The sequence below is a fragment of the Sciurus carolinensis genome, chromosome 8 (genome assembly GCF_902686445.1).
Source record: "Sciurus carolinensis chromosome 8, mSciCar1.2, whole genome shotgun sequence".
In the NCBI taxonomy this organism is placed as follows: Eukaryota; Metazoa; Chordata; class Mammalia; order Rodentia; family Sciuridae; genus Sciurus; species Sciurus carolinensis.
In genome coordinates this window covers 115,704,133-115,728,996 of record NC_062220.1, presented here as the reverse complement: position 1 = coordinate 115,728,996, position 24,864 = coordinate 115,704,133, and the positions used below count along the sequence as shown (strand labels likewise).

Sequence of the window (24,864 nt, the reverse complement as noted above, 5' to 3'; positions counted from 1 at the left end):
ACACAAGGCACTATTACTTATACTCCAGACAATGAAGTACAGTCTTACAGACTTATCTAGTTTTTTGGTCTATGTCAACAGAGCTCCTTGATTACTCACATTTTTCACTCGATCTGACTCAGAATGATCCCCACCCACTCAGTACTATGGGCCAAACATTGGGGTACTTTACCACAAAGCTATACCCCCAGAGCTTCATATATACATTTGTTTTAAATATTTCTTGGTAGGTGGACACAATCTTTATTTTTATGTGGTGTACAGGATCAAACCCAGTGCCTCATATATGCAAGGCAAGTGCTCTACCACTGAGCTACAACCCCAGCCCATATATATATATATATATATATATATATATATATATATATACAGATTTTTTTTAAATTTTGAGGCGGGATCTCACTAAGCTGCCCAAGTTTCCCTTGAACTTGCTATCCTCCTGCCTCAGTTTCCTGATTCACTAGGATTATAGGCATGTACCACCATGCCTGGCCTCAGAATGACTTTTGACTTTTTATATAAGTTAAATTTAACCTCAAACCATGAAAACATCTTATTGCTAAAAATATTCAATCAAACCTGTTGTTGCAAACTTTGAAGATAACTGCAAAAGGAGAATTCTAAAAATGTTCTGAGTAATAGTAGGATAAGTAAAATGAGTTTATAGCCTCTCAAAGTGGGTATCTGAAAGGAACACTCATACAGTTGTCCATCAGAGACAGAAAATCAGTCTCATTATGCTTCCATGTTTACAACACTGTCCCATTCATCAATTCCATCTCCCTTTTGAGGTTATAGGTCTCATAAAGACAATACGGCATGATGGTTTAGAGAACAGCGTTGCAGTTTAACTTGTGTTAAATCCTGGTTCTGACCTTTGTTATGTGTATGATTCTGGTTCAAGTTACTTAACCTGCCTAGTTTTCTCAACAATAATACAGGGTTCAAGGAAAAAGAATTATAAAAATCAACTGAGATAATTATGTAAAGTACTTAGTACAGGGCCTAACTCAAGTAAGATCACAATAAAAGCTCTTGAGGATTAGGGTATAGATCAGCGGTAGAGCACATGTGATGTGTGAGGCCTTAGGTTTGATCTCTGGAACTCCAGGAAAAAAATAATAAAAAGGTATTATTGCTGTTGCTACTGTAATTATCATTAAGCTGCATCTCTTATTTCCTTGCAATTGCCTTAGAAGAAATAACAAGTTCAGGGGTCAGTGAGCTTTTTCTTAAAGGGTCTTTGTAGGTTACATGGTTTCTGCTGCAATTACTCAACTCTGTCCTTGTAGCCTCAAAGCAGTCATAGATAATACATGAAGGAATGGGGGTAGTGGCATCCCCATAAATCTTTATTTACAAGATCAGAAAGCAGGCCACATTGGGCTTACCGACCAAAGTTTATTATGATCTAGATGACTATATGTACTTTTCCCCCTCAAATGCTGGGGACTGAACTCATGGCTTCACACATGCTAAATATGTGCTTTACCACTAAACTACACCCTCAGTCCTATATATCTACTTGTGTATTACCTCCATATACTTGTAAAGACTATGCAATATGTTATCAGATTAAAAAAAAATACTGCTCCTACAATTAATAACAGGCACTTTTTTCCTCCTTCCTGTTCTATTTTTTTGTAACTGACTTGGCAACCTTAAAAATACCCAACAGATATAAAAAAGTGACAAATTCAGAGACACCAAATGTAGTAATAAAGTTTTACCATACCATAGTTTTGGTAAGTCCTTAGTCCTGACCAAAACCTAGTGACTTCCCAAAAAGAAACCCCTGAGACAAACAAAACTGAAGGAAAAAGAAGCAGGGTTTTCTTTTTGGCTTAATTTCTTTTCTGCCTGCATTATTTTCTAATTAGCTGTAGAAAAACAGTAATGAGGAAATAAGAGCACACTGCTGTTTCCTTAAATAATTTGTAATTAATTCATAAATCCCCTCCAGTTCCATATTTACCAGAAGCTCTCAGAAACCATGGGCATCATACCTGGGACAAGCCTCTGCATGTTTCTAATAGCAGTACTTTTCTGCTGAAAAGCTCAGTCTTCCACACTACTTCTGCCACCCACCCTCTCATCAGCCCCCTGAGCTTCCCTCTCAACAACAGGCTGGAGCAGGATGGCTTCCTGTTGGGAGTCTGACCCTGCCCTTTCTGTGTATGGGGCTTAACAACACAGACAGAGAACACCAAAAACTAAGTTTGAGGCTGGGGATATAACTCTGTTGGTAGAGTACTTGCCTTGCATGCATAAGGCCATGGGTTCAATCTCCAGCATACAAAAAACAAACAAACAAACAAACAAAAAACCCCAAGTTTGTTGGACTCACCTGTAGCTGGAGGCTCAAGGCCCTATGCTTTATAGCTGTGGCATCCAGAACGTGGGTCATGTAGGCCTGTCCTAGTTGCCATCTCCACTTGCTCCACCATACCCTGAAAGAGTAAATCAAAGACAAAAGTCAGGAAAAAACCATCCAGAAAAGAGAAAGGTCATTATAGGCTAGGCCTCACACCCTCAGCTCAAGTACCCTTCCCTCACAGTGCCATCTCTAAACTGATGTCTGCTAGATCCACTGCGAAAGAAAAGAAAAGAAAGAAAGGAAGAAAGGAAAAGAAAAGAGAAAAAGAAGGAAAGAGTCCTAGAGTTGCCCATGTGGAAACATGACACCTAAAGTCACATCCAGCCTTAGGCACTACAGACTTGCTCTGGCCTACAGTTTATTTTCTAAACCCCTGAATTATTGCCAACATTTAAAAAATCAGGATCCAGATGCAGTGGTACATGACTATAACCCCAGTGACTCAGGAGGTTGAGAATGCAAGAGGATTGAAAGTTTGAGGCCAGCCTCAGAAACTTGGTAAGAACCTGACTTAAAAATCAAAAATAAGGGCTGGGGTTGTGGCTCAGTGGTAGAGTACTTGCCTAGCATGAGTGAGGCCCTGGGTTCAATCTTTGGTACCACATAAAAATAAATAAAATGAAGGTATTGCATCCATGTATAACTAAAAATATTTTTTTAAAAAATCAACAGTAAGCTGGATGTGGTGGAGCATACCTATAATCCCAGCAACTTGGGAGGCAAGAGGTAGGAGGATCACAAGTTCAAGGACAGCCTCAACAACTTAGTGAGGCTCTAAGCAACTTAACAAGACCTTGTCTCAAAATAAAAAGTAAAACATGCTGGGGATGTGGTTCAGTGCTGAAGCACCCCTGGATTCAATCCTTGGTATAAATAAACAAACAAACAAACAAACAAGTTGGGGGTGTGCCTCAATGGTAGAGCACCCTGGATTTAGTCTATAGTACTGCAATAAATAAATAAATAAATAGAAATAAAAATTAGAAGGTTTTACTGAAGAAGTTACAAAAAACAGTGGCTTTTAGATTTCCAGTCTTTTTGGATCCCATCCCTTCCTACTATCTTAGCCAGGTTTTCAGTTAAGTCTTGGGGGATTTTTCTTCCTTTTTTTTTTTTTGGTGGTCCTAGGGATTGAAAATGGTCTCATGCATACTAGCCAGCACTCTACCACTGAACCACATTGCCAGTCCCTGCTTATTTTCTAATTTGCTGTAGGAAAACAATATGAGAAAATGAGAGTTTGCAACCTCTGTTTTAGAGAAACAAATTGTTTGCCTGATCACTCTACCCACAAAGACCTCTCTCCTTTTTCCTAAACAATACCATGCTAATGCATCATTAACAATCTCTAGCTATCCTGAATTATCACTTTTCTTTATAAGAATTTTAAAACTTAGGGCTGGGGTTGTGGCTCAGTGGCAGAGCACTTGCCTAGCATGTGTGAGGCACTGGGTTCGATCCTCAGCACCACAAAAAAAAATAAATAAAAGTCCATGAACAAATTTTTTTAAAAATTTTAAAAAAAAGAAATTAAAAAATTTTAGGGGTATGGAAAAAGGGGAAAGTCATGAACCAAAACTGATTGCCATGCATGTATAAGTTTTTCAGGATGAACCCAACTACTATGTAAAACATTTACTGGGCTGGGGATATAGCTCAGTTGGTAGAGTGTTTGCCTCACAAGCACAAGGCCCCGGGTTCAATCCCCAGTACCGCAAAAAAAAAAAAACATTTACTAAAGCCCTAATTAAAAAACAAAATCAAACAAACAAACAAAAAAAAAACCAATCTAAATTAAAAAAAATTTTTTTAGGGAATTACAAGTTCCCTGAACATAGCTCCAGCACCAGTATAGTCCCAGAACATTTTAAGCCTGCAATAAATATACATTGAGTAAATGAATCGATTGAATAAAATATATTGCACAGACTCAACTAGAATTGCATATTAGTTATTTCAAAATACTGAATAAATTTAAGATAACTATTTTATCCCTATTTAAATAACTTCTTTACGTTCACTGATGTTCTGGACACTGCTTAAAAATATTACTTTATTTATTCTCAATGGCAACCTTGAAAGATTCCCAACAGTGTGCCTACTTCACAGATGAGAAAATGACGACTTACAGAAGTGAAGTGTCCCAATAATGTATGTTGAAACAGGGATTCAAATCCAAGTCAGTGTAGCTGCAAAGATATCCATGCTATATTTAGTGCCCAGGTTTTCTGGGTAGATGTTGAGCTTTTAGTATACTGCCAATCAGGACCCAGAGAATCATCAGAGACAATGTAAAGTGGAATCAGCCGTTATACAGTAGCTCACTGGTACACATATCTGGATACTTGGTACACATACAGAGACAACACACAGGGGAATCAGTCTCATTATATAGTAGTTTGCTGGTACACATATCATGACTACTTCATGTCCTCCAATGTGTCCACAATGTTGATGAGATGTAATGCAGAGCAGTAGTTAAAAGCAAGGGTGGGTGAGCCCTAGTTTTGCCAATTACAACTTACATGAGTTCAGGCAACCTTCCTGGGCCTTACAGTTTATGATGAGAATTAAATGAGATACGTCACATTAAAAAATTAACACATTACACTAACTTAACACAGATTTTATTTTTTATTATTTTTAAAGTTATCAATAAACAACATCTATTGAACATAGGGTTTATAACACAGTAAAGTACTCAAGAAGGATTAATTATGAGAAAGTTTAATCTTTGTAGTTGAACAATTTATCAATAAATATTAGGCATCAGCTGTGTTCAAAACATTTTTTTCAGGTGGGTTAAATTAGCATAAAACTGCTGAGGTAAAATAATGGCTGCTAATCTATAGGGCAATTGAGCATACTCACTGTAAGATACTCCGTTGCCTAAACTCCAGAGCAATGGTCTGCATCTGTAGTTTGGTTCTACGAACAAACACGTAAATCAACCAGGATTTCCAGGCTTTTCGCATCTTTTGTTTTGCATCTAGATATACCAAAGAGATGTTTTTTATTTTTTATTTTATTTTATTTTATTTTATTTTTATTTTTGGTGCTAAGGATAGAACACAGGGGTGCTTAACCACTGAACCACATCCTCAACCCCTTTTTTTTGAGACAGGGCCTTCCTAAATTGCTTAGGGCCTCACTAAATTGCCTCACTAAATTCCTCCTGCCTCAGTCTAGCAAAGTGACTGGAATTACAGGTGTACACCACCACACCTAGCAAGAGATGGTTTTTAAAGGGCTGACAGAAGATGAATTACTCTGGGTTACAATGAAAGCTCAAGGGCTCTCTGTACTCAACCAGTCTTCAAATACTTCCCTCCCCCTCCAGCCTTGAGGTACCCCCTGCTGGAAAAGTTGTGAAGTGCTACAAAATTAAAAACTCAAAGAAAAACAAGGATGCAAGTATATAAGACGACATTAAGTCACAAATCATTTATATGAAAATCAACATACTGAACTGTGCAGAAATCCTTCACTCTAAAATTGCTTATTTTTAATAAATACATATTCTACAGTATTTACAGATCAAATGATGTGAATAAATAGGCAGCAAAAAAGGGAGCACTACAGGAATGTGACAAAACGGGTAGGAGTTGATAATTGTTGAAGTTGGGTGATGGATGCATCAAAGTTCATTGTTTAAATCTTTCCTCAATATAAAGTTAAAGAAAAAACAAATCATGCTATAAAACTTGTTATTCAAAGTAATAATTATGAAGTAGAATAAGCTAGACAAAAAGAAGATGAGGGGCTGGGGAGATAGATCAGTTGGTAGAGTGCTCGCCTCACAAGCACAAGGCCCTGGGTTCAATCCCCAGCACCACAAAAAAACAAACAAACAAACAAACAAACAAAAAGATGAGCCAGGGATAGTGGCACACACTTATAGTCTAGGTAAGAGGATTCTTTAAGCCCAGGAGTTTGAGGCCAACCTACCTAAGCATCATAGCAGTACTCCATTTTTTTTTTTTTTCTTTTTTTTTTTGGTACTAGGGATTGAACCCAGGGCTGCACACATGTTAGGCAAGCACTCAAACAACTGAGCTATATCCCCAGTCCCTCCATCTTATTTTAAAAAGGAAAAAAAAAAAGGGAAGATTTAGCTGTTTGGGAAACAGACTATAAAGGACAAGTAATGATCATGAAGGAAAGATAATTTATTACACACAGGAGATGCAAGGGCTCACAGTTCTCCTTTTGTGGTAAATTCTACTTCCACTATGAAAATCATCACTAATGAAGTAAATTTCTTTGCTTTATGAAATACACTAGAGAAAATAAAATTATGTAAACCATTTTTTTTTAACATTCTCCAAAATGTGGCCAGATGACTATAGCTATTTTATATTTCAAATCAAAATATGAAGGAGATTTTAACATCTCTCTTCCTTGGGCTCATCCCAGACCTCAGGATTCAGCATATGTTGGGTATGAGGACTAGTACGGTACTGAGGTCTAGAATCTGGTCTCCTGAGTAAGACAAGCTGGGATTCTTAAAATTTTGTTTGGAGGAAGTATGCTGGGGTTGAAGAGCAGTGACAGACAATGGGGGAACAGTGACTGAGGTTGGGGGTCTCTGATGACTTCATGGCTGTGGCATGCTTGCTGTCTGGGAATGTTTCTGTGCAAGGGCACAGGATACCTAGCTGCTGTGGTATCACCCTGTCAGAGAAGGCTCTGTGCAAGAGTCTTATCAGATTCGACCTTGATCTCAGGCACATAGCTCCTAGGAATAAAGGAATTCTAATTGCTAGACAACCACAATGCTTCATCAGCTCTGATACTCCTGAGCCTGCCCACTTAACAGTAACTTTTAACCATGGACCTCCCTGAGTGCCACTCAAAGCTAATATTGCACAATGCAACTGCAGAAAGGCTACATAGATGTTCTAGTTTCTATAACTTTCCTCAGTAGAAACAATAATGCTTGCATTAACCTGATAATCACACATATATAAATAAAAATTGCTGGTGTAACTCTTTAGATCTGCTTCTCCATCAGAAAGCAACACTCTACCTGATCCTAGCTATTTATCTTTCATAATCTTCATGAGTTTTTCTTTTCTAATCCCTCATCACCCCTCACCAGTATTGGCTGTGATGGTCACAGCACTGGGGATTGAACCCAGGAACACTTTACCACTGAGCCACATTCTCAGTCCTTTTTATTTTTTATTTTGAGAGAGGATCTCACTAAGTTGCTTATGGCCTTGCTAAGTTGCTGAGGTGGGTCTTGAACTTGCAATCTTCCTCCATCAGATTCCCAAATTGCTGGTATTACAGGTGTGCACCACTGTGCCCAACTAAAGATAGGTTTCAATACTGATTTTTTTTCCCTTATAAGCAAAGTAACCTCACAAAAGTTCCTCATCTATAAAATGGTACTCTCTTATAGGTATGTTTTTCATAAATAATTTAGTTTATGCTTTACAAACATATCTAATAAATGCTAGCTATCATTTTCTAGGCACAGAACACAGGAATGTGCACTGTCTCTGCCATGATTCTGATATATGTGACAATGGGAGGACTGTAATTCTCTCTATGGCCTAAAAGAACTCATATTTTGGAAATAATTTTTTTAATCTTAAAAATTCCCTTCTGTTCCATAATGTGTAAGCTACATTAATTATAACTATAAATAAAAATGTAAGCTAGCAGAATACACATTTTTCAAGTAAATGTGGAACATTTATAAGACAGGACATATTCTGGGCCAACAAACCAAACCTTTAAATTAAAAGGACTGAAATCATACTGTATCTTATTCTCTAATCCATAATGGAATAAACTAGAAATTCTTAGTAGAAAGACACTAGAAAATACCCAAATATTAGGAAACTAAGCACACTTTTAAATTATCTGTGGGGCATGTGCCTAATCCCAGCAACTTGGAGGCTGAGGCAAAAGAACTACAAGTTCCAAGCCAGGCTGGACAACTCAATGAGATCCTGTTTTAAAATAAAAAATAAAAAAGACCGGGGATATAGACCAGTAGTAGACTGCTGCTGATAGGAGCTATCCCAGTACAAGGGAAAAAAAAAAAAAAAAAGAAGGAAAAGTCTGAAGTGAAATTAGAAATATTTTTTAACTGAATGAAAACAAATATAACATTAAAATTTGCATGATGCAGTTAAAACACTTTAAGGGAACTTTATATGTAACTAATGTCTCAAATCAACAACCTCAACTTGCACTTAAGAAACTAGAAAAATTAAAACCAAAGCTTCCATGTATGTTTGATATGTCAAAATACATTCTACTGTCATGTATAACTAAAAAGAATAAAAATTAAAAAAAAACAAAGTTTGCAGAAGATAATAATACAGATAGGAACAAAATTTAAGGAACTTGAAGACAAAAAATAGTACAGAACATCAATGAACACAAAAGATGGTTACTTGCAGAGTCTAATAACAGATAAAGCTCTGGTCAGAATGGTCAAAAATAAAAAGACTGAAGACACAAATCACCAACATGTAGAATTAAAAAAGGGTTCTGACTACAGATTCTGTAGCACGTTGAAGTTAATGAAATATTCCATGACCATAAAATTGACAACATATTTGAAATGGACCAATTCCTTAAAAACTCACTCAAAAAATAACAAAAATAACCTTACATCTATTTAAAAACTTGAACTCAAAAGCTTAAAATCCTTCAACAGAGAAAATGCAAGGACTAGAGGATTTCAGAGAATTTAACTAAACATTTAAGGAAAAAATAATACCAATTCTACAAATCTCTGTCAGAAAATAGATGAGGCTGAAATACTTTCCAATACATTCTATTTGACCAGTATTACCCAGTATTAACCAAAACCAGACCAAAACATTACAAAAAAGAAAACAGAGCAACATCCCATATGAACACAGAAGCAAAAATCTTCAACAAAGCCTGGAACAGTGCATGCCTATGATACCAGTGGTTTGGGAGGCTAAGGCAGGAGACCCTTTTTTTTTTTTTTTTTTTTTCCTAGTTGTACATGGACAGCATGCCATTATTTGTTTATTTTTATGCAGTACTAAGGATCAAACCCAGTACTTCACATGTGCTAGGCAAGAGCTCTGCCACTGAGATACAGCCCCAGTCCAAACAAAAGATCTTGAACAGACATTTCACCAAAAAGGAGAGAAAGAGATTGCAAATAAGGACATACACACAGGAAAAGATATTCAACATCATTACTTATTAGGGAAATTCAAACTAAAGTCACAATGAGACACCTATACTGACCTATCAGTATAGTTAAAACATTTTTTTTTTCCAGATAGCAACACTAAGAGCTAGTGAGGATATGGAACAAGTACAATCTTCAAAAATTGCTGATGAGAATGCAAATGATACCACCACAGTGGAAAACAGTTTGACAGCCTCTTACAAAATTGAACATACCTTGGGCTGGGGAGATAGCTCAGTTGGTAAAGGGCTTGCCTTACAAGCACAGGGCCCTGGGTTCGATCCCCAGCACCACAAAAAAAAAAAAAAAAAAAAAAAAAAAAAATTGAACATACCTACTAGTGTATGATTCAACAATATTTTCAGATTATTTAACCAAGAGAAGTATCTACACAGAAACCTATACATGAATGATTCTACCAACACTATTCAAAATTTATTTATTTTTTATTTTTTGCAGAGCTGGGGTTCAAACCCAGGATTCTGAACATGGTAGGCAAGTGCTCTACCATCCTTCACTATTTGTAACTGTCAAAGATGAGGTTTTTTCCACTTCACAGAAGAAATACAATCAATCAACAAACATGAAAAAATGTTTTTCATCTCTAGCAATTAGAGAAATGCAAATCAAAACTACTCTAAGATTTCATCTCACTCCAGTCAGAATGGCAATGATCAAGAATACAAGCAGTAAGTGTTGTCAAGGATATGGGGGAAAATATACACTCATACATTGCTGGTGGGAATGCAGATTGGTGCAACCACTCTGGAAAGCAGTATGGAGATTCCTCAGAAAACTTGGAATGGAACCACCATTTGACCCAGCTATCCCACTCCTTGGTTTATACCCAAAGGACTTAAAATCAGCACACTATGTTGACACAGCCACAATATTCGTAGCAGCTCAATTCACAATAGCTAAACTATGGAACCAACTTAGGTGTCCTTCAACAGATGAATAGATAAAGAAAATGTGATATATATATAATATATATATATATATTATATATATACACACATACATACACAATGGAATATTACTCAGCTTTAAAGAAGAATGAAATTTCTGGTAAATGGATGGAATTAGAGAATATCATGCTAAGTGAAATAAGTCAATCCATTTCTTTAGATGGCATAAATCTTTCACCTTTTGCTAAAACGGGTTGAAAATGATTGGGTACAGTGGTGCATACCTGTAATGCCAGCTACTCTGGAGGCTAAGACAGGAAAATTTCCAGTCCAGTGAGGGCAACTTAGAAAGACCCTGTCTCAAAATAAACGTAAAGGAGGAACTGATGGACAATAGGTAGAAAGGTAAGTGCACATTCATTGTGGCCAGAGGTTAGGGCATAGGGCAGGAGAATAAGTAAAAACCTTATATGCCATACCAAGGAGTCTTCACTTTATTATAAAGAGAAGTCAAATGGATTTTTTATTTTATTTTATTTTATTTTTTGTACTAGGGGAAATACAAACGGATTTATTTTATTTTTTTGTACTAACTCTACCATTGAGCTATTTCCCAAGCCCTATATTTTATTTTTTTGTTTTTGTTTTTTTCTTCCTGTCTTGCCTTCTTTATTTTCTTGTTGATTTTGTGTTTTTTTTAATTTATTTTTATTGTAAACAAATGGGATATATGTTGTTTCTGTTTGTACATGGAGTAACAGCATACCATTTGCATAATCATACAGTTACATAGGGTAATGATGTTTGAATTATTCTGTTATTTTTTCCTTCCCTCCCACCCCTCCCACCTCCTTCCTCCATTCTTGCACCCCTCCCACCCCCCATTATGTGTCATCATCCGCTTATCAGTGAGATCATTCGTCCTTTGGATTTTTGAGATTGGCTTATCGCACTTAGCATGATGTTCTCCAATTTCATCCATTTGCCTGCAAATGCCATAATTTTATTATTTTTTATAGCTGAGTAATATTCCATTGTATATATATACCACAGTTTCTTTATCCATTCATCAACTGAAGGACATCTAGGTTGGTTCCACAGTCTGGCTATTGTGAATTAAGCAGCTATGAACATTGATGTGGCTGTATCTCTGAAGTATGCTGATTTTAAGTCCTTTGGGTATAGGCCGAGGAGTGGGATAGCTGGGTCAAACGGTGGGTCCATTCCAAGTTTTCTAAGGAATCTCCACACTGCTTTCCAGAGTGGCTGCACTAATTTGCAGCCCCACCAGCAATGTATGAGTGTACCTTTTTCCCCACATCCTCTCCAACACCTATTGTTGCTTGTATTCTTGATAATCGCCATTCTAATTGGGGTGAGATGGAATCTTAGTGTAGTTTTGATTTGCATTTCTCTTATTACTAAAGATGGTGAACATTTTTTCATATGTTTGTTGATTGCCAAGCCCTATATTTTAATTTTTATTTTGAGACAGGGTCTAAGTTGCCAAGGCTGGCCTTGAACTTGTGATTCTCCTGTCTTAGACTCCTAAGTAGCTGGGATTATAGGTGTGTGCCAACGTCCCTGGACCAAATAAACTTTTACGCAAGAGAGTGGTATGCTACAGTCTATGTCTTACCATGCTTGTAGCTATGCATATAATAAGAGGGAGAAAATAAGTACAGGGAGATGACTGAAGAGATACATATAACACTCTGGGGAAAAAAATGAGGATTACTCTCAGTCAATGGCCAAGAAAAAATGACTGCAAGTGATACCACAGAAGACTATCTTATAAAATTAGATAACTGATGATTTGAGGCATGAGGAATAAACATGCAGTCATCCTAAGTAAGGTTCTTAGGAAAAGTAGGAAGAAGAGCAGGTCTACCTGGAAAGGGAGCTGACAAGTATTTGTGACATGCTGGGTGAGTCTGAGGTACATTCATATGGAATGCCTATGAGGCAGCTGCTAATGCAGGTTATATAATCCTTTTGAAATTCTGTCTTTTGCCCTTGGACTCCTCACATGGGTTTTAGGATTCCACTAATGGAGGAACCACACAAGAACCAGCACTAAACTAACCACAGGGTCACTAAGAGGCAACCTGGGCAAAAGAGTTCAGAAATAAGTAGTATATGACTCTTCTCAAGTCTCCTGAAAACTGATATAACACAGCTAAATAGACTGCAATCCCAGTTGCCATAGCAGATACATAGCCAGAACAATGCACCAACAGGCATTGTCAGGACAAAGTCTCATTAAATGAACTTTAAGTGTGGAAACCATGCCATATGGAGAAAACCACAGGGATCTGATTATTCAGGAGTCTCCACTCAGAGATTATACATTCTGAAAAAAGTGAAATGGAATCTTCCCTTTGATCTAGAGTTATTCTTGCTTCCAGACAATGTATTTGTGAGTTAATCACGCTTCCCGACAATGTGTTTGTCCTCCCCAAGAGCTTCTGTGAAAGTAAATGTGGGCATCTACTTTACACCATGTGCTTCCTTTTCTCACCATGATCCTCGGCTCTAATGTACTTGTTCCTCATCTCTTGCTGCTGATGCACATAGATCTTCCAATTCTGGAACATTTGGTTGTACAAGTAATATCTGAGGAACAGAAAAGCAAAAGCAAATGACACATGGCATATATTCTTTTCTTTTCTTTTTTTTTTTTTGGTACTGGGGATGGAACCCTGGATCACCTTACCACTGAGCTACCTTTCTAGCCCTTTTAAATTTTAAGACAGGGACTTATTAAATTGTCAAGGTTGGCCTTAAACTCACAATTCTCTTGCCTTAGCCTCCAAAGTCACTGGTACCATAGACATGCACCACTGCAGCTGGTGCAAATAGCATTTCCTTTTTTTTTTTTTTTGGTACTGAGGATTGAACCCAGGAGAGCTTTAGAACTGAGCTATATCCACAGCCCTTTGTATTTTTCACTTTGAGACAGGGTCTTGCTAAGTTGCCCAGGTTGGCCTTGAACTTGAGATCCCGTGCATCATACTCCCAAGGTGCTGGAAATCACAGATGTGCAACACTGCACCCAGCACTAATGTCAGTTTTTTTTTGGGGGGGTGATGGGGATTGAACCCAGGGCCCTGTGCATTCAAGGCAAGCACTTTATCAACTGAGCTATATCCCCAGCCCACTAATGGCATTTTAAGACAAAATAACTCTCAATTCAGCATATCCAGTCTGTTCTATACTTGGAACACAGAGGCTTCTGACACACACAAAAAAACCTATAAGCACTTAAGCAAAAATTCCATTTCCTATAATCACAGTGAAATTATCCTCCTTGAAAAAGTCATTTTCTATACCTTTAAGTGTCACTGAGAAATAAAAGCTTGACTTCTCCTAGAAATAACTTCACTTTCAACATGCACAAAGCCATGACATTTGGAAGGACACTCATATCTCAATCATTTTAATCATACACACTATGAAAAACATTATTTCTCCTCTGCACTGAAATATGGTCAATGGCACTTTCTCCTTTTTCTTCTCCTTGATACAAACACCACACATCTTGAGACTTTCATCCCTCCATAATTTCACCACCCCAATTCCAAAACATGATTTCATACTCTATCAGCTTTTAGAACTGTTCAGTGTGTGTGTGTGTCTGTCTCTCTCCATTTTTTTTTTTTTTTTTTGGTAGCAGAGATTGAACCCAGGGGTGCTCAACCACTGAGTCATGCGTACCTGGCCCTTTTTATGTTATATTTAGACACAGGGTCTTTCTAAGTTGCTTAGGGCCTCACTAACTTGCTGAGGCTGGTTTTGTACTTCAAGCCTCCTGTCTCAGCTTCCCCAGCCACTGGCATCACAGGGATGCACCACCACACCAGGAACTCAATAGGTCTATTTTTAATGTGAAATAGCTGTAAGTCAGAACTCCTGTCCCAACTAAAGTGACTATAATGACAGTCAATATCATCTTAAAGATACAATGTACATATGCTTTTTTAAAAAAGAAAAGATCTAAAATTGAGTATTTGATCTATTTCCCAATTTTTTACTTTATTCCCTTCATCTCAGGAAATATGAATGTGAATGTCAATAATTAAGAATGTTTATTTTCTATTTTCCTTTTTTTTTTCCTCCCATTCAGAGGATTGAATTTAGGTCGTTCAGCATTCCCTGTACCATTCAGCTACACATCCAGTTTCTCTATTTTCTTAATGTTCTATAATGGGCATATATTTTCCTCCTATAATCAATATAAATTAGAACAATACTTTTTAAATAACAGAACACTCTCAGAAATGTAAGTGAGAATCAGTAAAAAACCCCATTCAAATCATTAGCATGATCAATATGTAATGGTTATTAGAGGATTGTGTGTGCATATGTATGTACACATACATGTGCATGCATGCATATTTGGGTTTAATTTAGGACTTAAAATTACTTACTCTAAAAATGATTTGAAGAAAACTAGAAAGCAATCTAAGGATTTACTCCTTTTGACCAGAAACATGCCAACAAGGAATCTCAAAATATGTCAAATCTATATTATAAAATGTGTAATTTAAAAATCTATATTTTAAAATGAAGTAATGTGACACACAATCTGACCTATAGTGACAGTTGGCTCGAACACAGAGTTTCCATTCTCGATGTAAAACCCACCACTCTTCTTTCCATTCTTCAAAGACTTTCCGTAGTAGTCTCTCCTCATAGTAAAACCTTGGGCCATGAAAAACATAAGAGAGTTAGACAAGATGAAGTTGGAGGGCAGGAGTTGTAGCTCAGTGGTAGAGCACTCGCCTAGTATGCACTGGGTTTGATTCTCAGCACCATATATAAATAAATAAAATAAAGGTCCATTGGCAACTACAAAAAAAACTGAAAAAAAAAAAAAAAAAAAAAAAAAAGATGAAGTTGGAGCTAGCATTCATCCCAAAATCAGTTTCTTATTACCATCACCTTCTTAACAAAAAGTAAACACCAAAATAAATTAAAATAGACATATTTAACTTTTTCACATCAAAACTTAGAACTATTTTTTTTTTTTTTTTTTTTTTGCGGTACTGAGGATCGAACCCAGGGCCTCGTGCTTGCAAGGCAAGCACTCTACCGACTGAGCTATCTCCCCAGCCCAAAAACTTAGACTATTAAGCAAGAAATGAGGATAAAAAAATTCATACTATATATCTTATTGACTAGAGATGCTAAAGTAAAATTAAAATCTTAATTTAATAAGTGAATTGAGAATTATTTCAAATTAATTCATCAGACCACAAAATATTTTTTATTCCTAAAATGTGGTTGTTACTTCTCATTTATATGTTAAGGAGATTAATGTTACAAGACAAGCAAATGCCTAATGGTATCCCCAATATTTAACAGGAACATGAATGATAGTTTAAATGAAACCTGGCCAGGAGAGTTATAAATAAACACCATAAGAGAGGTAAGAGAAAATGAAGAGAGGGAAAAGGTAGTAAGAAAACAAATAAGCAATGACAGTGCTGATGCTAACAAAGCACTGTTAAGGTGATTGATAACTCAAGAATATGGGTCCTGTCAAACAATTTGAATTTCTTTCAAGGTTCTTCAGGCTGACATTCCTTCTTGCCCACTCAGATTTTTCAAGCTGGCTTACAAAGTTATTCATAAGGAAGCTGGGCATAGTGGTGCATAGAGGTTCAGCAGGCTGAGGCAAGAGGATCATGAGTTCAAAGTCAGTCTCAGTTATTTAGTGAGGTTCTGAGAACTTAGCAAGACCCTGTCTCAAGCAGTTAAAAAAAAAAAAAAAAAGAGGGCTGGGGATGTGGCTCAATGGTTAAGCGCGCCAGGATTCAATGCCTGGTACCAAAAAAAAAAAAAAAAAATCAAAGATATTCATAAGGAAATTCACCTTATTATTATTAATAATTTTTAAGAAGAGCACAAATGCCCCCCCAAAAAAGACTAATTTAATCAATGTGTTGTAGTTAATTTTCATGAAAGAAGTAGAGGTAAAGGTATAAAAATGAGCAGACATTTAGGAAAAATAATTGTATGGTATGTATAATATGGTACCTTTTTTTTTTTTGCACTGAGAATTGAATCCAGAGGTGCTTTACCACTGACCTACATCCCCAGCCTAAGTTGCTTAGGGTGTTAAGTTGCTGAGGCTGGTCTCGAACTTGTGGTCCTCCTGCCTCAGTCTCCTGAGTTGCTGAGATTACAGGCATGCACCATGACACCTAGCTGGCACCATTTGTTAAATGAATACTTTATGTATATTCAGCCAGGTGCAGTAGCATATGTTAATAATCCCAGTTACTCAGGAGGCTGAGAAAAGAGGATCACAAGTTCAAGGCCAGCATCAGCAACTTAGTAAGACCCTGTCTCAAACTGAAAAATACAAAGGGCTGGGGAAATAGTTCAGTGGTAAAGGATCCCTGGGGTAAATCCCCCGGACAAAAAAACAAAATAAAATAATGTATATTCAGCACCCATATGTTGGAATTATATAACATGTAATACAAAAGCATATAAATATATGCATATATGTGTTCATGCATATGTAAATGATTTTATTATACATATCAAAAGCCTGAAAAGACCTGCAGAATACCAAATTATTACCAATGGTTCTCAGAGAGGTATTAGAGACTGAAATTTTCTAAATTGTTAAGTTTTTGTAGTGTTTGAAATTTTCAACAGATTTGTTCATAATTTTAAAACTTAAGTACCATTTGCACATTGTGCAGTGAACATACCCATCTACCTCCTTCCCTTCCCAAAACACCACTAAAATAATAGCAAATGCATTTTAAAAGGCATATACGCACACAAATAAAATACAGCAGAAGATAATAGACAAGATGTCAGCAAAGTTTAGGTGATAAAAAAGTAGGTACACAAGTGGCAACTAAGTCACCAAATCAGAGAAGGCAGAGAACTGAAATGACATGGGGATAAGAGGAGAAAAAAAGGCTTTCTGAAGAAAGGAATGACATGCTGTATTTGGATAAATGTCTCACAAAGGTGCACATGTTGAAGGTTCAGTTGTCAGCCTGTGGAGTTACAGGAAGGTAGTGGAACCTTTCAAGGGTGGAGCCTAGCAGAAGGGCTTGATCTCAAAGTGGATATTGGGACCCTGGTTCATTCCTTTCCCACATCCTGCAATGCCATGAGGTGTGCAACTTCCTTAACTATGCTGGCCTACCCTGGAAAAGAGAAGCCCTTGATGGAGATGAAGAGAGAGGATTATATCACAAGTTGTTAGGTTCCTAGATCTTGTTCACCCAAGCCAAGACTCAGTTTCTCTCTGGAGAGGCTAAACCAGAGGGGCACCAGATTCTAGACTACTAGGCAAAGCTCTGGAGACACTCCTTAAACTGAGGGTTGACATAATGAACAGTGAAACTCCACTTCCTGCTTGCAGACAAATTTATAACTATCACCTCCCACTTTAAGCAGATCCCACGCCAGAAGAAATTCAGATGATTCCTCTACTCTGAGGAAAACTGAAGATAAATTAAGAAAAAAAGGCCTTCAGAGATGCTGACAGTTGAAGGTTACCCAATGAAATCTCCTGGATTCTGTCCCCAAAGCCTGGGGAAACCCTTGATTTATAAGTATAAACACATAAAGCCTAAAATTCGCTTTTTAGTGTCTGTTAAATATGAACAAACATCACAGACTCTCTTGCTATTTCAAAAAAGACTCCAACATGAAACAGTACCCAAAAGCACAAAAAAGAGCCTCAAAGAAACAGTATCAGCGACAAAGCTAAAAACAAGCCAATCCTGACATTATTCTCAAAAAACTATGAGCTTCCAGGATACTATACTATTTTTTTAAAAGGAACATTCAAAGAACAAGAAAGTATTCCTGAAAAATTAAAAATATAACACCAGGAATGAAAAAAAATCAGTAAGACAGACAAAACAGAAGATGGGTTTGTAGGCCCCAGTAAGGACTGTGGTTTTTATTTTCAGCAGAAGGTCCCTGGAGGTTTGAGCAGACTGATGTGGCAGGGCTTACACAGACTATCTACTAAGAAAAGTCAGAGTAGGGACATGGTTGGAAACAAGAAGGTTACTGGTATCATTTAGGGGAGAGATGATGACAACTTGGATCAGGGTGGCAGCAACATTAGGTGCTAAAAAGAGGTTGAATTCTGAATACATTTTAAAGTTGGAGAAACATGGTGTTGACATTTTGTATTTTAAATTGGGGTAGAAGAGAATAAAAAGAGTTAAGGATGGGGCTGGGGATGTGGCTCAGTTGGCAGAGTGCCTGCCTCGCAAGCACAAGGCCCTGGGTTCAATTCTCAGCACCGCAAAAAAAAAAAAAAAAGAGTTAAGGACGATTCCCAGATTTCTGACCTGAGTACCTAGAAGCATGGGAGTTGGTTTCTGCTAAGGTGAGAGGACTCAGCAGGGAGGTTTTATGGGAAAGACAAAGATTTCAATTTTGGACTTATTAAGTTGTGATGCCCAGTGCAGCTGTCATGTGCGCAAAAGTCCACAGTGTGAGAGAAAGGTCTGGACTGGATGTACCCAACAGGGAATCACCGTGGGACTCAATATTGCCATGTTTCTGGGATGGGTAGATAAATAGTGCAAGGACTAGGTGTTGGGGTATTTCAATGAGGAAGAACCAAATAGGAAGGCTAGAAGGAGCAAAGTGGAAGAAAAAAAAAAGTATGAGGATAGTAACATGGAGTTGGGAGAAAAAAAGGCTTTCTGAAGAAAGGAATGACATGCTGTATTTGGATAAATGTCTCACAAAGGTGCACATGTTGAAGGTTCAGTTGTCAGCCTGTGGTGTTACAGGAAGGTAGTGGAACCTTTCAAGGGTGGAGCCTAGCAGAAGGGCATGATCTGAAAGTGGATATTGGGACCCTGGTTCGTTCCTTTCTCACATCCTGCATGCCATGAGGTGTGCAACTTCCTTAACTATGCTGGCCTACCCTGATGTACTGCCTTGCCACAGATCCACACGAAACAGAACCAAATGACCAGTAACTGAAATCATGAACCAAAATAAAATCTTCCTCCTTTGATTATCTAAGGTATATCATCAGTGCAAAAGAAAGCTGACTAGCCTAGATGGACTACCTAAAGCTACTTGGTAAGTCAAGTAAATTCATCATTGATTTTGGCAAATTTAACAAAAATATTTTGGTGGAGAAATCTCATCTTGAGACGCCTGCTGGAAACTTAAAGGTCACTGTCAGAAAAGATTTTGGAAACCTATAGGGTCACTATAAGCCTATAGAGGGGAAACTGCAATACCCCACATCTGCACTGCTAGAGGGGAAGATATAAGAACATGAAAAAACAAGGGAATGATCCAAACAAATCTAGATTCTATATTAACAGAATCCAGTGACAGTACAGTTGAACAAATGTAAGAAAAGGAATTCAGATTATACATGATTAAAATGATTTGTGAAGCAAAGGATGAGACAAGAGGGCAAATGCAGGCAATGAATGATCACTCCAATAAGCAGTTGAAAGAGCAACTGCAGGAAGCAAAAGATCAATTCAACAAAGCAACAGAGATTCTCAAAGGAAAAAAAAAAAAAAAAAAAAAAAAAAACCCAAAAGGAAATCCTTGAAATGAAGGAAACAATAAACCAAATAAAAAACTCAATGGAAAGCATGACCAACAGACTAGACCACTTGGAAGACAGAATCTCAGACAATGAAGACAAAATATTTAATCTTGAAAATAAACTTGCCCACAAAGAGAAGATGGTAAGATGTCATGAACAGAATCTCCAAGAACTATGGGACATCATGAAAAGACCAAATTGAAGAATTATCAGGATTGAGGAAGGCACAGAGATACAAACCAAATGAATGAACAACCTGCTCAATGAAATAATAGCAGAAAATTCCCCAAACCTGAAGAATGAAATGGAACATCAAATACAAGAGGCTTACATTACACCAAATGCACAAAATCACAACAGACCACACCAAGGCACATTATAATGAAAATGCCTAATAGGCAAAGTAAAGACAGGATTTTGAAGGTTGTGAGAGAAAATCATCAGATTACATAGAGAGGGAAACCAATACGGATACCAGCAGATTTCTCAGCCCAGACTCTAAAAGCTAGAAGGGCCTGGAACAACATATTTCAAGCTCTCAAAGAACATGGTTGTCAACCAAGAATCCTATACCCAGCAAAACTAACCTTCAGATGTGAAGATGAAATAAAATCCTTCCATGATAAACGAAAGTTAAAAGAATTTACAAATAGAAAGCCTGCACTACAGAATATTCTCAACAAAATATTCCATGAGGAGGAAATGAAAAACAACAATGTAGGTCAGCAAAGGGAGGAACTACCTTAAAGGAAAAACCATTCAAAGGAGAAACCAAGTCAAGTTAAAAACCAAAAATAAGCCCAAATGACTAGGAATATAAAGCATACCTCAATAATAACCATGAACATTAATGGACTAAACTCATCAATCAAAAGACTGGCAGGTTGGATTAAAAAGATCCAACAATATGCTGTGTTCAAGAGACTCATCTCATAGAAAAAGACATCCACAGACTAAAGGTGAAACGATGGGAAAAAACCTACAACACACACAGACTCGGTAAAAAAGCGGGGGTTTCCATCCTTATTTCAGATAAAGTGGACTTCAAGCCAAAGTTAGTCAGAAGGGATAAAGAAGGGCATTTCATACTGCTTAAGGGAACCATAAATCAGGAAGACATAACACTCAGAAATATTTATGCTCCCAACAATGGTGCATCCATGGACATCAAACAAATCCTTCGCAATGCCAGGAATCAAATAGACCACAACACAATAATTCTGGGTGACTTTTAACACACCACTATCACCACTGGATAGATCTTCCAAACAAAAACTAAACAAAGAAACCACAGAACTCAATAACACAATCAATAACCTAGACTTAACAGACATATATAGGATATTCCATCCATCAACGAGCAAATTCACTTTCTTCTCAGCAGAACATGGAAACTTCTCAAAAACAGACCATATGTCATGCCACAAAGCAGCCCTCAGGAAATGCAAAAAGATAGAGATACTGCCTTGTGTTCTATCAGATCAAAATGGAATGAAATTACAAATCAATGACAAAATAAAAAACAAATCACTACAACACCTGGAGACTAAATAATGTGCTACTGAATGAAGCCTGGATAACAGAAAACATCAGGGAGGAGATAAAAAAGTTCTTAGAGGTCAATGAGAATGACGATACAACACATCAAAATCTCTGGGACACTATGAAAGCGGTACTAAGAGGAAAATTCATTGCATGGAGCGCATTCCAGAAAAGAATAAAAAGTCAACAACTAAATGACCTAACAATACAGCTCAAAGCCTTAGAAAAAGAACAGAATAACAGCAAAAGTAATAGAAGACAGGATATAATTAAAATCAGAGCTGAAATCAATGAAATTGAAACAAAAGAAAATTTAAAAAATTGACAAAACAGAAAGTTGGTTCTTTGAAAAAATAAACAAAATAGACAAACCCTTATCCACACTAACAAAGAGAAGGAGAGAGAAATTCAAATTACTAATTTTCATGACAAAAACAGAAATATCATGACAGACACCACTGAAATACATAACATAATGAGAAGCTACTCTGAAAATCTATATATATTCCAACAAAATAGAAAATATCGAAGACATTGACAGATTTCTAGAGACATATGCTCCTCCCAACCTGAACCAGGAGGACATACACAATTTAAACAGATCAATATCAAGCAATGAAATAGGAGAAGCCATCAAAAGCCTACCAACCAAAAACAGTCCAGGACCAGATGGATTCTCAGCTGAGTTCTACAAGACCTTCAAATAAGAACTCATTCCAATACTTCTCAAAGTATTCCAGGAAATAGAAAAGGAGAGAACCCTACCAAACTCATTCTATGAAGCGAATATCACACTCATACCTAAACCAGGCAAAGACACATCAAAGAAAGAAAAGTTTACACCAATATCTTTGATGAACACAGATGCAGAGATTCTTAACAAAATACTGGCAAACCATATCCAAAAACATATTAAGAAGATAGTGCACCACAATCAAGTGGGGTTCATCCCAGGGATGCAAGGTTGGTTCAACATCCGTGAATCAATAAATGTAATCCATCATATCAACAGACTTAAGGATAAGAATCATATGGTTATTTCAACTGACACAGAAAGAGCGTTCGATAAAATACAACACCCCTTCGTGCTCAAAACACTTGAAAAGACAGGGATAGTAGGAACATACCTGAACATTGTAAAGGCTATTTATGCTAAGCCCACGGCCAACATCATTCTTAATGGAGAAAAAACGAAAACATTCCCTTTAAAAACTGGAACAAGACAGGGATGCTCTCTTTCACCACTTCTATTCAACATTATCCTGGAAATACTAGCCAGAGCAATTAGACAGACAAAAGAAATTAAAGGGATACGAATAGGAAAAGAGGAACTCAAGCTGTCACTATTTGCTGATGACAAGATTCTCTATCTAGAGGATCCAAAACCTCCTGCAGAAAATTTCTAGACCTCATAAATGAATTCAGCAAAATAGCAGGATATAAAATCAACATGCATAAATCTAAACCATTTTTATACATAAGTGATGAAACATCTGAAAGGCAAATGAGGAAAACAACTCCATTCACAATAGCCTCAAAAAAATAAAATACTTGGGAATCAATCTAACCAAAGAGGTGAAAGATCTCTACAATGAAAACAACAAAACATTGAAGAAAGAAACTGAGGAAGACCTTAGAAGATGGAAAGATCTCCCATGTTCTTGGATAGGCAGAATTAATATTATCAAAATGGCCATACTCCCAAAGGTGCTATACAGATTTAATGCAATTCCAATTAAAATCCCTATGACATACCTTATAGAAACAGAAAAAGCAATCATCAAATTCATGTGGAAAAACAAAAGACCCAGAATAGCCAAAGCAATCTTGGGCAGGAAGAGTGATGCAGGAGGTATCACTCTACCAGACCTTAAACTCTACTACAGAACAACAGCAACAAAAACAGCATGGTACTGGCACCAAAATAGACAGGTAGATCAATGGTACAGGACAGAAGACACAGACACTCACGTAAGTACAGTAACCTTATTCTAGACAAAGGTGCCAAAAATTTACAATGGAGAAAAGACAGCCTGTTCAACAAATGGTGCTGAGAAAACTGGAAATCCATAAGCAGTAAAATGAAATTAAACCTCTATCTCTCACCCTGTACAAAACTCAACTCAAAATGGATCAAGGATCTAGGAATTAGACCTGAGACCCTTCACCAAATAGAAGAAAAAGTAGGCCTGAATCTCCATCACGTTGGCTTAGGACCAGACTTCCTTAACAAGACCCCCATAGCACAAGAAATAAAAGTAAGAATCAATAAATTGAATAGACTGGAACTAAAAAGTTTTTTCTCAGCAGAGGAAATAATCAACAATGTGAAAAGAGAGCCTTCAAGAGTGGGATAAAATCTCTTCCACACACACTTCACACGGAGCACTCATCTTTTTTAAGTTTATAAAGAACTTAAAAAACTTTATACCCAAAATACAAAGAACCCAATCAATAAATGGGCTAAGGAAATGGGCAGACACTTCACTGAAGAAGATATACATGTGATCAACAAATATATGAAAAAGTGCTCATCATCCCTAGTAATTAGAGAAATGCAAATTAAAACCACCCTAAGATTCCATCTAACTCCAATTAGAATGGCTATTATCAAGAACACAAGCAATAAGAAGTGTTGGCATGGATGTGGGGAAAAAGGCACACTCATACATTGCTGGTGGGGTTGCAAATTGGTACAGCCCCTCTGGAAAGCAGTATGGACCCATTCAGAAAGCCTGGAATGGACCCATCATTTGACCCAGCTATCCCACTCCTCAGTTTATACCCAAAGGACTTAAAATCAGCATACTGCAGTGATGCAGCCACATCAATGTTCATAGCAGTTCAATTCACAATAGCTAGATTGTGGAACCAACCTAGATGCCCTTCAATTGACAAATGGATAAAGAAACTGTGGTATATATATACAATGGACTATTACTCAGTCATAAAAAAGAATAAAATTATGGCATTTGCTGGTAAATGGATGAAGTTGGAAAATATCATGCTAAGTGAAATAGGCCAAGCCCAAAAAACCAAAGGCCGAATGTTTTCTCTGATAAGTGCATAATATATAACGTGGGGGGGGGGGGCGGTGTTAAGGAGGGAAGAGAAGAATGAAGGAACTTTGGATGGGATAGAGGAAAAAGAGGTTGGAGGGTGTGGGGATGGAAAAACAGTAGCATGAAACAGACAGTATTACCCTATATATATGTATGATTACATGAATGGTATGAATCTACATTGTGTACAACCATAGAAATGAAAA

At 37.1% G+C, this 24,864-nt stretch overlaps 1 protein-coding gene and 1 non-coding gene across 5 annotated transcripts in view; one reads left to right on the top strand and one right to left on the bottom strand.

Moving 5' to 3' along the window:
• Sfi1 (SFI1 centrin binding protein) overlaps positions 1-24,864 on the bottom strand; it is a 99,810-nt gene that overhangs the window by 49,750 nt on the left and 25,196 nt on the right. For all 4 annotated transcript variants that reach the window (XR_007109911.1, XR_007109912.1, XR_007109913.1 and 1 more), the window contains exons 7-11: positions 15,071-15,181; positions 12,999-13,093; positions 5,249-5,366; positions 4,507-4,566; positions 2,348-2,450 (exon numbers count right to left, since the gene is read on the bottom strand). Coding sequence is in view for 1 of the 4 variants with exons in the window: in XM_047562358.1 (XP_047418314.1) it covers positions 2,348-2,450; positions 4,507-4,566; positions 5,249-5,366; positions 12,999-13,093; positions 15,071-15,181 (487 nt within the window). In the remaining 3 variants the exon portion in view is untranslated. The remainder of the gene's footprint in view (positions 1-2,347; positions 2,451-4,506; positions 4,567-5,248; positions 5,367-12,998; positions 13,094-15,070; positions 15,182-24,864) is intronic.
• Trnav-cac (transfer RNA valine (anticodon CAC)) lies at positions 4,022-4,095 on the top strand. The gene has a single exon. It is a non-coding gene; the product is annotated as a tRNA-Val (tRNA).